Source organism: Pan paniscus, chromosome 13, assembly GCF_029289425.2.
Source record: "Pan paniscus chromosome 13, NHGRI_mPanPan1-v2.0_pri, whole genome shotgun sequence".
NCBI classification, from domain to species: Eukaryota; Metazoa; Chordata; class Mammalia; order Primates; family Hominidae; genus Pan; species Pan paniscus.
In genome coordinates, this window is record NC_073262.2 from 89,272,434 (window position 1) to 89,290,639 (window position 18,206).

Here is an 18,206-nt window from a genome sequence, read left to right on the forward strand (position 1 = left end):
GTCAGTGATTAGTCAACAGGCAGAAGCTCCTAGAAATTCTTCCTTTTTAAGGTTTTCTTGATTCCATCTCTGCTTTCTACTCCTTATTTCAGTATAGTTATGACAAGCGTAGTCAGTGGCACTCAGGTCCTCCCCCATCCCTCTGCCCATCATTTGGCTCTTAAACGTGCAGAACATCTTGTCTGTTTCTATTCATTTTATCTTTCTTTAACATCCTTTTTCATCCTTGTATTCTGTTGCAAAAATTTTCATAATAAAGTTTCCGTTGCCAGCAAGAAAGTCCAAACCGCTTAACGTGGATTAAGGTCACTTGCAATCTGTCCCAACCTGTGTGTATTTTTAAAACTTCATGTATCATTTATACTCTTACCATTTTAACCCTTTTCACAACACTTTACAAAATGATGCCAGCTCATTTTTTATAAACTTCAGAGTAGCTCTGATTATTTTGGTTGATTTTTCTCATCATAAATAATATACATGTATATTAGGGGACATAAAATTAGGCTATAATTTTGTTATTTAGAAAGCAAATCCTATATTGATTACTTCTGATTAAGGACATATGATGTTTCATAGAGCATTATGAAAGACAAGGGAAAATATGTGGAAATTGTAGTTACTGCTTCTGTTTTACGGTAGTTGTTGACTGGCATTTTTGTTTTTCTTTTGATTCAAAAAAGCATTTTTTAAAAAATGAAAAGTAAATCTGAAACTGGAATTGTAGCTTTGAAATAACATTCAGTACTATTTCATACACATTTATTTCTATATACATGTATGATAGTTTTTCAGAAGTTCCTTTTGGTGAAGGCTCATTGGTCAACTCAGAGTCAGCTAAATATATTAAACATGCTTTATCTTAGAAAGGTCAGTGCTGAAAGCAGACAAACAAGTTAGTTTATTTGGAGGGTTTGAAAAATGGACTTGTCATTGCTTGGCAGGTTGCCCCTCCTTGGTTGTCAAGGTCACATTCCGTGAATCAACTGCCCTTCAAGTACAATTTGGACAGGGAGTGCATCCAAAGGCCATCTTCCTGATTGGTTCCTCTGAGCCTCTTGTCTGTCTCCCTCTCACTGCCTCCTCTGATACCTCTCCCTCCATATCGCTCTCTCTTTTTTCTTTTTCTGTCTCTTGTCCTTCCTCTCTTTTTCCTTTCCTCTATCTCTTTTCTTCCTTTCCATCCATCTTTCTGTCCTCTCTCCCAAACTCAATCCTTTATATTTTAGCACTTCTTGGCATGGATGTAAACCTTAATTTTGAAGTCCCAGAGAGTTATTTAATGGCAGTGTTTCCAGTCATTAAAAAAAAAATGTTGAGGATGGGGATTCTGATGATGTTCTTGGACATACTTTTTGGAGGGAAATGGAGTCTATCAGGAGAGAGCTGCGGGCATAGGAAATTAAGTCACTCAGCTTCAGATTTACACTGCTAATCAGTGAAAACTCTTGTCAACCTTGCCTCACCCTGTGTATTCTCCCCACCTCGCCACCATTGATAAGAAACGTTTAAGCCGGCTTTTCTACCCTTCTTTCTCTTTTTCTTCTTCATTTGAGTTAATCACTTGACCATTAATGGCCCTTTGAAAACACTGAGGAAAGAAAAGCCCTTTTAAAGACAGAATTTAAGTTTTACATTTTCTACTCTTCTAGGGAATAACTTATTAATGGCATCAATTGTTTTCAGGGCAAAGATGATAATTAAATCCCATCATCTTGTATTTTCGTGGTGTTTCAGATTTTCTAAGTTTGCATTTATTTATTATCACCTTCAGAAAGTTTCTTTTTAAAGTAATTACAGTGAGCATTGTTATTGCCATTCGATAGAAGGGAACAGAGATTCAAAGTTACTCCTTCAATTGATTTGCAGTGTTTGTAAATTTTAATTCCAAACTGTTTCCATTAGATAGTGCTGCTTAGATCACAAACATTTTTTTTCTGGTCTGTCAGTTCTCTTACCCTAATTAAGCTGTTGTACACTTTCATTAGTCATTCTTAGATGAAATTCAAGTAACAATTATTTTTATGGAGTGTTTTATTAACTTTGTTTTTTGTAGTATGTGTTGCTTTTTTTTTTTTTTGAGATGGAGTCTTGCTCTGTTGCCCAGGCTAGAGTGCAGTGGCACAATCTTGGCTTGCTGCAACCTTTGCCTCCTGGATTCAAGCAATTTCTGGCTAACTTTTGTATTTTTAGTAGAGATGGGGTTTCACCATGTTGGCCAGGCTGGTTTTGAACTCCTGACCTTAAGTGATCCTCCTGCCTTGGCCTCCCAAAGTGCTAGGATTACAGGCATGAGCCACCGTGCCTGGCCTGTGTTGCTTTTTATTCCTTAATTTTTTTATATAGCATCTTTTATCACCTTGTACCCAGTTTTCTATGCAAGTATTTCTTTTTCACTACACAACTTCCTCGTAAGACTTTAACATATGTCTAAGGTCATTTTACTTTCTCTATCTCTTCATTGTTCTCTTTAAAAAACTTAAATATCTTAATGATAACTTTAATATCGAGATGGCATTTTGGATGAAAAACTTCATTCATCAGCTTTTTTCCCTCACAAATTTAGCATGTAGATATTGACACATTCCTTTTATATTATTCTGCCATTTCTGTAGCATTTCACCAGTATGCAAGTCTGCACATGAAGGTATGCTTAGGAAAACTTAATGAACATCCATATTTGTACACCTGATTACCATCATTTCATGCCTGTAATGTGCAGATAGCCTGATGAAAAGCAACAGGCTTGTTCCTGGTCTTATTCAAGGAACTCATGCTATGTGCTGCCAATAGAGTGGTATTTTCATTCAGAGAACGCTCCTACTGGGCTCTTTTTCTCTGTCTTTGTTGAAGGCTTTCTCCTAATAACTTCCGAGCTCTCTGTCTTATAGTGCCAAGTAAAGAAAGTATCTGAAACCCAAAATTAAGTAGAGATGTTACACAAGGAAATTGTTTTAAGGGTAATTTAAATAATTGGATGTTTAATAGAGGATGCTTTCTGCATTTTTGAGGGTTTCAGACGTAGTGGAAATGACTTATTTATATATGGCTACTTTAAGATTGAGACATAGCTATTGAATTTACTTTGTTACTCCACTGTCCATTTAAACTTTTCTTGAGTTCTTATAATGTGGCAGGTGCAAAAGATGAATTAGAGTACCCTACATTCAAAGAAGCAATTTATCATAAGGTAGGCAGAATAGTTTTGACCAAAAAGTTATACAATATATTGTAAGACGGGGTCCCCAACCCTCGGGCCATGGACCAGTACCAGTCCATAGCCTGTTAGGGACCATGCTGCACATCAGGAAGTGAGCAGCAGGAGAGTGAGCATTACCACCTGAGCTCTGCCTCCTGTCAGATCAGTGGTGGCATTAGATTCTCATAGGAGCAAACCGTATTGTGTGAACCCTGCTGTGAAGTGTGCATGCAAGGGATCTAGGTTACATGCTTCTTATGAGAACCTAATGCCTGATGATCCGAGTTGGACAGTTTCATCCGGAAAGCATCCCCCTCTGTGTCCAGGGAAGGAAAGGTTGGGGACCACTGCTGTGAGCTACTATTTGAAGACAACCCAGAAGTGATTTTTGCTTGTAGGTTTCCAGGCAAAGCTTGAGAACCAGTTCTCCTATCCTGATGTAGAACCTGGTATGATCTACAACACTAAGAACGTGTACATACCTGTGCTTGTATTACTCTCATTAGGGCTACTGTGGCAATGTCCCAAGCAAGCACTATTCAAGATATTGACCCTCAAAAGCAAACTTACCTGAACTGTTCTTTTGTTCTAGTATGCACTCAAAAATCATTTAATTCTGATGAAAAGAGGTAGTTGTGTGATTTTGGGGTCAAATTTTAGACCTGTAGAAAAAAAATTGTATATGTAATAAATTTACATATTATAATTTATACACACACACACACACACACACACAGAGTTTCACTGTGTTAACCAACTCTGCTCTAGAAAAAGAACCGATGGGGTTTTGATGACGAGCTGCTCTCTTAGTTATGGGAGGTGGGGACTCTCTTACTCATAGCATTTTTTTTTTTTTTTTTTTTTTTTGAGACAGAGTTTTCCTCTGTTGCCCAGGCTGGACTGCAGTGGCGCAATCTTGGCTCACTGCAATCTCCACCTCCCAGGTTCAAGTGATTCTCCTGCCTCAGCCTCCCGAGTAGCTGGGATTACAGGCTCATGCCACCACGCCTGGCTAATTTTTATATTTTTAGTAGAGATGGGGTTTTGCCATGTTGGTCTCAAACTCCTGACCTCAAGTGATCTGTCTGCCTCAGCCGCCCAAAGTGTTGGGATTACAGGCATGAGCCACTGTGCCCAACCTCTTTTTTTCTTATGAAAGACTTTTGCTGAATGAAAACTAAGTTCATTTTCTATCCAGAATCATTTTGCCGTGATGGGAGAGAGCCAACATTGGTGTTTTACTGATGCCAAATATGACTGCATGAAGCTCTATTAAACAGGGCGTGGTTTGGTTGGGAGTTACGTCTTTATTTTGAATTTGTGGATTTTTAAGATAAGTGTCAGAAAGCAGGATTCTTTGTAACCCTGCAATTCGTACAGCCAGCTTTTGTCTACTGTAGATGAGATTTGGCAGCTACTACCCAGAATAAGAAATTGATTTTAAAAGTTCAAGTGAATGCATTCCATATTTAAGATGTACATTCGTTCTAATTTCACAAAAAGGTGAAAAGCAATTGTAAATGTTTCCTTTGCCAGAATAATTTAAGTGACTTAGTATTTAATGAAACAAAATGATTATGGTGATAGCATTTTAGGACTGTTTTTGTCTGCCTGTATCCTGCTTTATTTCCTCCTATATTTCAATCAGTTTCTTGAGATTAAAGACAAAAATCTTTTTTACTTTATCTTCTTTCTCTTCTTGACTCCTAAATGTTGTTGTCCCTGAGAACTCACTCATTGCCCCTCTTCTTTCGACGCTTCCCCTGGCTGAATAACCCCAACTGTGTTCTGATACAGCATACTGTCTCAGGCAGGGCTTCAGACTACAACTGGATGACTCACAGATATCTCAAACAAACATATTAATAATTGAATTCATGGTTTTTGTGTAAATACTAATTTTATTTTATTTCTTGAGACAGGGACTCATTGTTTCACCCAGGCTGTTTGCTTACTTTGTAGCACTTGTAATCACAGCTCACTGCAGCCTCAACCTCCTGGGCTCAAGCCATCCTCCTGTCTCAGGACCCCAGCTCCACTCCCAAAGTCGGGACCACAGGCGCATGCCACCACACCCAGTGAATTGTTTTATTCTTTGTAGAGATGGGGGTCTTACTATGTTGCCTAGGCTAGTCTTGAACTCCTGTAAGTACTTAATCTGCCTTCTGCTTCTCTGCTCTCTAGGCTTTTCTCCCATCAATGCACTCAAGAAGGAAATCTAGGTGGCATTCTTGAATGTCTTTTCTCTCATATTCAGGCCTCCAGCGATTGCTGTTGTACTCCAGATGTTTTTTTCCATCTGTCACCTATCTTTCCACCCACCCTCTTACTGCAGATCACACTCACCTGCTCCCTGAGCTGCGGCCAGTCCTTTGCTTTCCTTGTTCCATTTTTTTCTCCCTCTCCCTTAATGCTTTCCCCATAGGGCATAACATTTAGTTTTCTTTAGTAGATGATTTCATTCTTCTCCTTAAAAAACTCAGTGGCTTCAAATGAACCTTGGGATAAAATACAAAGTTTAACCATGGCCAAAAGGCCCTGTTTGACTTAGTTATTGCCAGGTTCCTTGACCTTATCTTGTGCCACTCCCGGCTTGCCCCCTCCTTCAGCCATACCTTTCTTTGTAGCTCCTGGAGATTCAATTCTTTCTTGCCAGGGTCTTTCTACCTCTGCCTCACATATTCCCTCCATCTCTTCATTCCACTTCCCTCATCCCCACCCCCCACTCCCCTCCATCCTCAATACACAAATGCTCCTAGGCACCCTCCTTCTGATCCTGTACATCTTAATGTTGTGGTGAGTTCCTTAGAAATAACTTCTCTGTCTACTTTATCTAAAAGAGAACTTTCTTCCCCATTCTTTAAAGATGATTTCCTTAGAGAGACTTTCCTTTACCTAGAGGAAATCTTTCCCCTCTCATCCTTAGAGATAACTGCTCTGTCTAAAGAAGGTCTCCTCTCCCTATTCCCAAAAATCTCTCTCAGCTAATTGTTTGCTTACTTGGTAGGACTTGTAATAGTAATTTATTTATTGGCTAGTTTCTTGCCTCTAAGGGAATGTAAGCTAAATTCCTCCATTAAGAGCAGGAATCAGCCAAGCACAGTGGCTCACGCCTGTAATCCCAGCACTTTGGGAGGCCAAGGCAGGCAGATCACCTGAGGTCAGGAGTTAGAGACCAGCCTGACCAACATGGTGAAACCCTGTCTCTACTAAAAATACAAAAATTAGCCAGGCATGGTGGTGGGCGGCTATAATCACAGTTACTCAGGAGACTGAGGCAGGAGAATCGCTTGAACCGGGGAGGTGGAGGATACAGTGAGCCAAGATCATGCCATTGCATTCTAGCCTGGGTGGCAAGAGCAAGACTCTGTCTCAAAAAAAAAAAAAAAAAAAAAGGCAGAAACCAAGGTTGTTTTATTCATCTGTTATCTCTAGCACTTAGGACCTTGCTTTATGTAGAGGAAACACTCACTTTATATCTTTTATGAATGAATAGAAAACAACAAAAGAAAACATCTCTTTAGAATTAAAAATTTTACTCCTGATTATTGTGTCTTTGGTTTATTTTACCTTAATGACAAAGAAATTGAATAGTGGTCCTAATCTTTGACCAAGAATTGATTAGATTAATCTTGTGATAAGAAATTTTTTATTAAATAGTCAACTATTAAAAAAATTAAGCCTAGGCAATGTGGTGAGACCCCACCCCTACAGAAAATTTAAAAAAAAATTAGCTGAGCATGGTGGCATATGCCTATAGTTCTACCTACTCAGGAGGCTGAGGTAGGAGGATCGCTTGAGCCAGGAGTTGGAGGTTGCAGTGAGTTATGATTGTACCACTGCACTCCAGCCTGGGTGACAAAGCAAAACCCTGTCTCTTAAAAAAAAAAATAGAATAAAATAAAAATTACAGCAATATTTCTAATGCAAGATAATTTTTCTAAATGGGAAAATAATAATATAATTATACTTTGGAATAATTTACTTAGAAAATTTTTTTTTTTTGCTCAACATTCAGAATATAGAAAATGCATAGTAATTCTCTCACACACACACATGCACACACACACACACCAGAACACCAAAACAAAACTTTCCTGCCTCTAGGCAGCATACATTTTTAAGAGCTTTACTGAGATATGTGACATACAATAAACTGTACATATTTAAAGTGTATGATTGACCTGCATAAATTCCTAAATGAATGTAACCCTGAACTTGCCTTATAAAGTTATCAGGAAAAATAAACTATATCAAATAATGTATGCATGCAAGAGAGTACCAAATGAATAATGAAGATTATGCCCTCAGTGAATAGCAAATGGTTTTAAAAAATATTTATAGATAATATCAAGAGAATGATTGCTCCTCATAAATCAGAAGATATTGCTTACACTTTGTTTCATTTAAACTTTGGTCTGCCCCTTTTGTATTTTAGCCGGATGTTTCTTCTCGTGGGAGCTCCCAAAGCAAACACCACCCAGCCTGGGATTGTGGAAGGAGGGCAGGTCCTCAAATGTGACTGGTCTTCTACCCGCCGGTGCCAGCCAATTGAATTTGATGCAACAGGTAAATTTTGATGCACAATTTTCTTTTCATTGATTTCATTTGATTTTTTTTTTGCAATTGGTTTAGTTTAAATGTAGCCATTTAATACAATTATATAGATAAGCACCTCAGCTTCACAGGGAAAATTATATAAAGACAAACGATTTATTATATGATTTTTTCCTACAATTTTTGTGGTAGATGAAAGTATTAAAAGTACGTTGTGTTTCCATTGGTTCAGATGTCTTCTGCCGTAAACTGATAATATCAACCCACAGAAATTTGGGGTAAACCTGTTAGGATGTTTTTGTACCTTTTCTGAGAATAGGGAGCTCATAGGCACAGAAAGGCATTCTGCTGCTTCTCTGTCAACCAAATTGAAGCATGACTCACTATTATAGAAGGTCAAATCTCTGATCATGAATATATCCAAGCCTTGGGCTGTGCTATAAAAAGCAGTTGAGGAGGCTGGGCATAGTGGCTCACGCCTGTAATCCCAGCACTTTGGGAGGCTGAGGTGGGCAGATCACGAGGTCAGGAGTTCCGGACCAGCCTGACCAACATGGTGAAACCCTATCTCTACTAAAAATACAAAAATTTGCTGGGTGTGGTGGCACACATCTGTAATCCCAGCTACTTAGGAGGCTGAGGCAGGAGAATCTCTTGAACCTGGGAGGTGGAGGTTGCAGTGAGCTGAGATTGCGCCACTGCACTCTAGCCTGGGTGACAGAGGGAGACTCCATCTTAAAAAAAAAAAAAAAGCAGTGGAGGAATCTTTTGCATTCAGGTAGACTTAGGTGACGTAAACACTTATCAAGACTTTGTTGGGAAAATTATGTATTATGGTTCTGGTAACAGGAGAATTTTAGGGATAATTTTCAGTGTCAGGATTGTGGTAGCAAGGAGAAAAATAGCATGTGTAAGATGAGAAATAAGTTTTACATTTTTGCCAGTGAAATAAAATATGCAGAATTCTGTACACATTTATATTGGTATATTTATATATATTTGTGAAATCTTAGATAATCCTTAAGGAAATAGTGTGACATTCTTCTAGTATGATAGTCTTACAAAATTTTTTATTGATTCTGATTTGCTGGCTTTGACAGAGTGCTTTAAGATAAACCTGCACAAAATTAATCCTTTTTTCCATATTGTTATTTCCTGCCAGTACTAAAATATATTGATTCTGGGAAATATATCAGTGAAACAGGAATCGTGATGCGGACTGTTCCATTTGACATTGTGATCAGTGCCAAAATGGTTGTTAGTCATTAAGCCAGCTGTTAATGGGAACCAGATCACATGCACATGTTTTCAGGGTTTTTTTTTTTCCATTTGAAATTATCTACATTAAACTCTGTTGTTGTATTTTTCCATATATGGCTAATACTTGGAAAACTCCAAGAGTTTGTAAAAAGGCCCAATTTTACCATAAATGGAGAAATACCTGTGACTCAGAATATGATAGTTTTAGGGCATTTATTGTCTAACAAAATATGAGAACTAATAAAAGGAAACCACAGTTTAGATTTTGATAGGTCGAACTCTTCAGATGTTTCTGTACTTAACACTGTAGGTTTTTGTGTATTGCAAGATAATTTATTGCTTCAGATAATTTTTTGTTTATTGAAAATAATATTTGCACATGGTAAAACAAATTTTAAACAGTCTCAAAGGGTGTACAATGAAACATACAACTCACATCAGTCTTCTCAGAAGCAATCACTTTTTTTTTTTTTTCTTTCTTTTTGAGATAGGGTCTCGCTCTGTCACTCGGGCTGGAGTGCAGTGATGTGATCATGGCTCATTGCAGCCTCCACCTCCCAGGCTCAAGTGATCTTCCCACCTTAGCCCCACGAGGAGTTGGGACTACAGAGGTGTGCCACCAGCCCGGCTAGTTTTTATGTACTTTTTTTTTTTAAAGAGATGGGGTTTTGCCATATTGACCAGGCTGGTCTCAAAACATCTGGGCTCAAGCAGTCTGCCCCCCTCAGTCTCCTGAGGTCCTGAGACTACAGGTTTGGCCCACTGTGCCCAGCATGAGGCAATTACTCTTAACAATTTCTTTTATCCTTCTAGAATTTTCTTGCTTCTATATATGTATGCATCCTTGAAAAAAAGGCAACTCAAAAATCTGATGCCTCCCTGCACCGTTCTAACAATAGAAATCTCTTGTAGATATTTCCTTATCGGCATATGAATTTACCTCATTTTTTTGTAAATCACTGATACTATTCTATTGTATATGTGTACTTAATTTGCTTAAATTATATTTTCTACTAGTGGATACTTTGGTTATTTCCAGTCTTTTATTATGAACACTGCTGTAGTGAAAATGTTATACACAAGTATTTGTACAAATATGTGAATATATCTGTATGATAAAGGAGATTTTTGGATCAAAATGTATGTATATTTAAAGTTTTGTTAGGTATTATATACTTTCCCTCACAGAAGTTTACACCCCTCCAGTTATGTTTTGAAACCCATAGCAACCTCATTTATTAGCATATTTTTAAATCTTTGTCAGTTTTATAGGAGGAGATAGTATCTGTTATGTTAATTTGCATTTCTTTAATTAACAGTAAGACTGAGTGTCTTCATATTTGTTTGTAAGCCTTCAGTATCCCTTTTCCTGTGAGCTACTTTTAGTATATTTGCACATATTTTCTGTTAATTTGTGATTTTTAAAAAATGAATCTCAGTTTATGGCACTCCATCCTTTCAGTGTTTAGGCCAGAATCTGGAGCTATGTTTGACATTGAATCTGTCAGTAGGTCAAAATTTAACTGCTTCTTATCAGTCCACTGCTAATATCCTGGTCCAAGCCACCACTGTCTCCCACCTGGACTATTGCCCTAGATTTCTGAATTAGGGCACTGCCAGGAACGAGATGGTACACTTAAATTGGGGTAATTTGACTATTTACAGAGGACTGTGCAGGTACCTGGGGATTGATCGTATATCAGCACTAGTTAAAATGTGACCTCTAGGCCTGAAGGCAGCGATTACCAGAATCTGAAGACAGAATACTAGGTGTAGAGAGCCACGTGACAGGATCTGTGGCTTTTTTCAGAGGGCAGGAGCCAGCCCAAAATGACCAGGGGATTAAAACAATGAGCTCACTCTGCTTCCTCCCTTTGATTCTCTGTGCTGTGCTGTGCCTCATAAACAGTAGGCACATTCCCACCTCACCCTTGCCTGGGCTGTGTTTCCTGCCTGGAACATTCTTTCCCTAAATATCCACTGAGTATCTGCTTCACCATCATTTTGAGAATTGCTCAGATATTATCTTCTCAGTGATGACCATCTTATTTAAAATTCCAACTCCCCCTTCTCACCTTGTACTTCCATCCTCTTCTCTATTTTTCCCAGTAATACTTACATTGTTACATGTTATTTATTTGTTTTTAGTGAATGTCTCTTTCCCTCAATTAGAATGTAAGTTCCATGAGGACGGTTTTTTATCTTTGTTCATTGCTGAAACTCCAGGGCCTAAACATTGTCTGGTGCCCAGCACAAGTTAGTGCTGAATAAATTGAAGAGATGAATGTACGATAAGAGGTTTTTGTATAGTAAGGAAATAACTAAAGTCCTTTAGTGGTCATAGATGTATATAAATATATTTATATGTATAATACATATATTCTTATGTATATGTATAATATATTCTTATGTATATGTATAATACATATATTCTTATGTATATGTATATCTTTTGTCCCTGTTTATGATATTTCTGTAATCCTTTTGTATAACTTCTGAGACCTCCCCAGTGGAAAAACAATTAAGATTTCATTTTTTTACATTAGTATTTTTATTCAAATGGTGTTTATTTGAATGTAAGAGGACAACATAGATTTAAATAATCCAGTCAAGAAAATGTATATCTAAAATAGCCACATTAAACTATATGGTATTGAGTTTCAAGGAAGAAATGCTTATAGCTTATCGCATCCTGCTAAACTTTCTTTATGTCTCTCTCCCAAGGAACTCTTCATCCCATCTTAGCCCAAACATATAAGCATCCCTACAATACAAATGTCTTCTCTCTTTTTTATTATCTCAAGGGAGACAGAAGCTGAGCAGATATGTGGGGTTTCTGAAGGCAGCCTCCCTGGGGCTCAAACCCTGGTTCTGCCAGTTACCAGCTGTTGACGTTGCACGGGTTACTGTTAGGTTACCCTCATCTCCCTAGTGCAGTATTCTCATCAACCTGCTCCATGGGTGTGGATTACATTGCATGAGTTAATTTACATATAGGTGAAGACTTCTAAAGTGCTTAGGACAGGGTTTGGCATGTTGAAATGGCTCAGTAAACATGAGCTGTGTCATGTCGCTATTCCTCCCTTTTGCCTTCTTAGAGACCCTCCCTATTCCTTCATTTGCTTCTGTATCCCTGCTACATTCTCCCTTTTCCTTTCTTCCCCAACTTTGAAGTGTGTTTAAAGTTTTTTCCCTGAAAAACTAATCAAAAACTGTTTTCCCTTGAACATGTATCTTTTCTTAGTCAGTCACATCTTTCTCTCTTCTTTCCTTTACATCCATGATTTTTGAATACATATTGTGTCTTCATCACTTGTCATGCTTCAATCCAATAGAATCACTGTTGGGTTGTGGCACCGACCCAACCCAGCAGTGATTCTAACTGTGATTGTTGACAGCAGCCTATTTGCCAGCTTCAGTGGATGCTTATGATTCCTCATCTTTTTGGACTGCTCTTTTACAATTCACCCCATTGGCCATTCCCTCCTTAAAGTTTCTGCTCTTTGTCTGCTTGAAATGATCACATCCTTTTATCCCTCCTAAACTTCTTGATACTATTGTGGACTTTCCTCTTTGACTCTTTTTCATCACTCCATTATTTTTTAAACCTCATGGTGTCATGAAAAGGAATAGGCCTTGTAGTTAGACAGACATGGGCTCAAATCTAGCCTCTGTCATTTTTTCTAACATTACCTTGGGAAAATTACCTGCCATTCTACATTGTATAATACATTCCAGGGGTGATCATGAAGAGTATAAATTGGTTAGTTTATTTACTTTATTGTGTTTCTGAGCCCAGAACAGATTTTAGTGCTTAAAAGTGCCCTGTCCTCATGTTTTTAATATTTGGGAAATAATTTAGTTTATGAAATAGTCTCAAGAAAATTAGCTGTAATTATATGATGTGGGAGATATTACAACACTTTGTCGTTATTCACATTTTTTTAAACTTCTGGGAAGACCTTTGGTATGCCCATGTGACTTTTTCTGGCCCATAAAACATAAGGAGAATTGTGTCATTTCTGGGTGGCAGGGTTTAAGAGCTGGGGCATTATTCTGCCCCCTCCCAGATGTCACAGGGAGTAGTGATAGTTGAAATGGTAGAACTTCTGTCAACCTGAGGCCTGTGGTAAGGAAGACATAAAGCTTAGACTCTTACTCATATGTGTGTGGACAAAAAAAAACTATTGTTCTTTTTAACTACTTCAGATTTGGGGGATGCTTGTTACTATAGCATAATGGGAACTAAACTGAATAACACATATAGGGATATTAAAATGGAATATTATCAATAATCATCTGCTGGAAAATGGTTATTAAAACCACTTTCTATTCTGCATGCCAGTTTGGTCTTCCTTTAAGTTTCTAGTCTGACTTACTGAGTATCTGAGTGACTAAGTGACTAGGTATCATTGCTTATGCTAAAAATGGCCCCTGACGTTAAGTTGCATTTGGATTGGGAGAAACTATAAATAGACTAAGTACCTGATAGGGATGTCATAGCTTTGGGGTTCCTTGAGTATAGTGACTTAAAACTGGCATGTGTTTTGTGGCGACTCTGGAAGCTATGGCTATGGAGTTGTTGCAAAAGATATCATTTCTGGGGGGCAAGAGGCTTTGAAGCCAGAATGACTCCTGTGTCTACCAGGTTTTGTTTCTTCATATCTGAGCCGTCACCTGGCGGGGCAAAGAGAAGTACTCTCGACAGCTGGGTGGACAGCTGTATAGGAAAGTTCATGTAAGGATTCTCACCAAAGAGGTATGTCTGGTTCTGTCCTGCTGGAAGGCTGTGGTTGTGTCCTATATCCTTGCAAATAGATTGGTGCTTCATATGGCCTTTGATAGTTTTGTGAGTTTGAAAGTTTAGTTGAGCCTTAGGAAGCCCCAGATGATTGTTGCATCAACATTTGAAGTCTGTAATTGTATGAAATATTCTAGGCTGGTTGCTGCATAGTCTGTTTCTCCTTTGAAAAAATAGAATAGTAACTATATTCCTTCCTACAAAAAAGAACAAACCTCAGCTAGCTCTAGAATCACAATAAAAATTTTACAGTAAAGTGCTTGGGGATACTATAAATGCTTGGCATTAAGTAATATTTTGTAAAATGGTCCTTTCCTCTCCCATTCACCTTTTAGGTCAGGTTCTGCCATACTGGTAGTCTTAGTGCACTGAGTACAGTTCTCTTTCTTTATTAAGCTGAATTTTTTGTTGATTTTTTTTTTCTTACTGATGTTATAGTATGTTTGTTTTCCTGAGTAGACTATAAGCTATCTAAAGGCAGGGAACACATTTATTTCCACTCACCATTTATTCCACTTCCATATGGTGGGTTGCCTGTGTGTATGTTCCATGCAAGTTTTGGGCTCTTCATGAAAAGTAATAGAAATAGACTCTAGCTAAATTTAACAGAACAAGAATTTATTGGAAGGATGTTGGTAACTTAACAGTTATCTGAAAAAATAAGCAGGAACCAAGAGAAGCTAACAAAAGAACAACTAGTGGATTTTATTGTTGCTGGAACTGCTATTGCTGAATGTGGAGTAACACCATGAGAATAATTTCTTATCCATCATGCCTCTTTGCATCATTTTCTAGAGATTTAAAACTTTTATAGTAGTGTCTGTTTGGGTGAGTCTAAGTCTCATATCTGTGAAAGACCTGGAAAGCCTGTCTTATCTTACACAACTAAGAAGATTATGAGCTTGTAGAGGGAACTAAAAGGTATAGGATTAAAAGGGTGCCTTTTTCTCCTTTTGACTGGAAAACAGGGTAATAGGAAGGAAACATCCTTTGCAAATAACCCTTTTTATCTGTTGGGCTAATTAGTAATTCATGAACTAATTTTACTTTGTGTTTACCAGTGAGGTCCCTGGATATTAGATAGTATATCATTTATTAAAAGGCCATTTAACTGTTGCTTGTCACATGCATTAAGACATACACTAGTAGCTAATTAAGAAAATCTGGATTTTGCTTTTAAGGTATCATAACACAACTTTCTTAGCTTTTAAAGAAGACAGATGGACACTTTAGATGTGCTTTCCTATCCTGTAACATGATTTTGGTGGTTTGAGTTGGGGGTAAGAGAGAGGCTTTCAAAAATATATTTGAGAGATCAGTCTAAAAGTTATTTTACTGTAATTCTGAAAAGTAGACATAAATAGATTCATACCAAAATAAAGGAGGCATAACTGGAAAGTATCTAACTTTGCCTGGGGACTTTGAAGAAGGCTTCCTAGATTAGTTGGTGACATTTGAGCTAGCTAATGAAAAATGAGATGAAATTCCTTAGATGTCGAAGAGGGTTCTAGCTTGAGAAAACAGTATGTGTATGCTTAGTAAAAGAAGTTAGGGACTGATAATCAAGTAATTCCATGTGCCCTACATATATATATATGTATGTGGGCATAAGGGTTATACGTGTGTGGTGGTGGGGTTATGGTGTTGAGGGCATGATGAGGAATAAAACTGGAAGTAGCTGAGGAAAGATATAAATGAGTTTTTAAAAACATACTCTAAAGGTCTAGCCAAATAAATTTACCATTAAATCTTAATGCATATAGAGTATTATATTAGAGATAGAAGGATCTAGAGCCCCATAGGGACTCCTGGTTCCTTGTAGATTTCACATGAACATTGCAGATGAACTAATACTTTCAGTACCCATTTTATTAATTTTCCTAGTCACTTTTTTGGTAAAATGATAGAAGTTACATGAAATAATGAATATTATCATATACATATATTCAAAATATTATAGACACGACTTTAAAAAATGTGGAGTTTCATGATACAAAGTTTAATTTAGTAGAAGGTACAATCCAGGATAGAAAAGTTACTCGCTGCTTTGATTTTTGAATAATATTTATGCTTTAGTGAGCCTTCAGGAGTAAAAGGAAACCTTAGTCCAAAATTTAGATTTGCAAAAGTTATCTCCAAAATGTGCTGCCCTGTTAATTTTCTTTCAAGATCTTGACTCTGGCTTGTCATCTTTATTTTTCTTTTTCCCCCAGATTTGCTTGATAGAATGTGTAAACAAAGCCACAACTAAGATGTTTTAAAAAGTTTCTTATTTTATATGTTTATGCAATGATTGAAATATTACAACTTGCTTTTGAAATAGCAGTTGCCCTCTTGGATTTGTAAACCTTTTCATCCAGTGACTCTTCATAATTTATAGATTTTAAGCAAGGTCTGCATAATGATGGAATAGTTTTTTTCCCCTAAATTGAAAGAATAATGTGAACTTTGATATGTTGTGGAATTAGTGAAAATGAAACAGTTATTTTGGGTATGATTTCTTTGTTTTAGTCTAAGATGATTGATAGGTAGAAAACTCACAAGTGGATGATTTAGTTTAGGGATTAATGATCTATGTATTTTCAGTAGTAAAGTTATTCCAAACTATAATAGATTGTGATGCAAAACAATATTGAGACTATTCATGTAGCAAACCTAGACTGCTCATGTAGTCTGTTATCTGTTTTGCCTTCATGGCCGCATTCGTTTCCTGTTGCTGTTGTCATAAGTTACCAAAGATAGCACATCTGTTATCTTTAGTTCTGGAGGTCAGATGTCCAAAATGGATTCACTGGGCTAAATCAAGGTGAGAAACTGTTTCCTTTCCATTTCCAGCTTGTAGAGCCATTGGCATTCTTTGTCTTGTGGTTCCTTCCCTTATCTTCAAAGCCAGCAATAGCTACCGGGGTCGTTCTCATGCTGCATTACTCGAACATTGACCCTACTGCCCCCCGACCCTTGTGATTATGAGTCCACCCGGCTAATCCAGACTTACCTCTTATTTCAAGGTCCTTAATTTGATCACTTCTGCAAAGTCCTTTTTGCCTTACAAGGTCACATATTTATGTGTCAGTTTCTGGGAATTAGAAGTTGAATATCTCAGGGATATTATTCTGCCTACCACAGTGCCCTTTTATGTATTTTCTTTTTAAATTATTTGTTATTTTTTTCTTTAAAAAAGAGAGATGGGGTCTTGCTATGTTAGACCAGGCTGGTCTCAAACTCCTGGCCTCAAGTGATCCTCCCATCTCAGCCTCCCAAAGTGCTAGGAGTACAGGTGTAAGCCACAATTGATATTGGTTATACTGCAAGCTATGCTGAGGCAAGAACCATGCTTATATAAGTAGGCATTGCTGTCTCTCTTGTTCTTTTTCCCTTGGCAGCTTTGGTTATAAAGAATGCAAACTAGATTTAGAAGATGCAGGCTCAGATTCAGACTCTGATACTTATTAACTGTGATGTTGGGCAAGCACCATCCACAATTTCCCCATCTGTCAAATAAGCATAATACCTACCTCTCAGGGTTGCCATGTAGATCAAATGAGGTAATGTCAGTCAGGCATGGTGGCCTGGTGGCTCATGCCTGTAATCCCAGCACTTCGGGAGGCAGAGGCAGGAGGATTGCTTGAGTCCAGGAATTTGAGACCAGCCTGGGCAACATAATGAGATCCCATATCTGATTTTTTTTAAAAAAGGTAATGTCTATGAAGGTATTAGGTTGGTGCAAAAGTAATTGCGATTTTTGCCATTACTTTCAATGCTTTGTAAACAAGAAAGCATTATACCAGTGAAGAAAGGATTGTTTATGTTGTGCCCATACTAGAACTGTAGGGAACTAAATAAATACGGAAAAGGAAAGAAATAAAGATAATTGTGGATATTCTTAAATTGATTATAGCTTGATTTGCATTTTAACTTCTGTTATTGTGACATTTGAGAAAATCCTCTTCTTATAACATGTTTTCCTTTTCTAGGGAAGCAGATGCTACTGACAGACTGAGCCTTGGCCATGTTTCTTAGTAATGTGTTTTTTTTTCCACCCAAAAAGATAGACTGCTAATGTACATTGAGAAAAGAGACCATGTATCACTGCCCTACGAAAGTCTCTTTGCTTAGAAATGAAGGCTTACCTACCTGTTTAAGTTTTTTTTTTTTTTTTTTTTTTTAAAGGAGAAGCTCCTACCTTTATATTCCAAATACAGTGAATGGATGTCACCTACCACTAACCGTTTCTGTCATACAGAAGGGCGGAGGTCAGATTACTCTTCTTCCTACCCAGAACAGCTTGCTGGAATGCTTGCCATTTGCTCCTAGAAGGGCCTGGCTGTAGGTTGAGAGCAAACCTTGGCTATGCCAGTTCTGTGGTCAAGAAAAATGCTGTGGAGTATT

The 18,206-nt window shown here is 37.6% G+C and overlaps 1 protein-coding gene across 2 annotated transcripts in view; it reads left to right on the forward strand.

The window, feature by feature from the left end:
- The window catches only part of ITGAV (integrin subunit alpha V), a 107,202-nt gene that overhangs the window by 20,196 nt on the left and 68,800 nt on the right, over nt 1-18,206 (forward strand). For both annotated transcript variants that reach the window (XM_034954624.3, XM_003823516.6), the window contains exon 2: nt 7,638-7,768. In XM_034954624.3, coding sequence (XP_034810515.1) covers nt 7,638-7,768 — 131 coding nt within the window. The remainder of the gene's footprint in view (nt 1-7,637; nt 7,769-18,206) is intronic.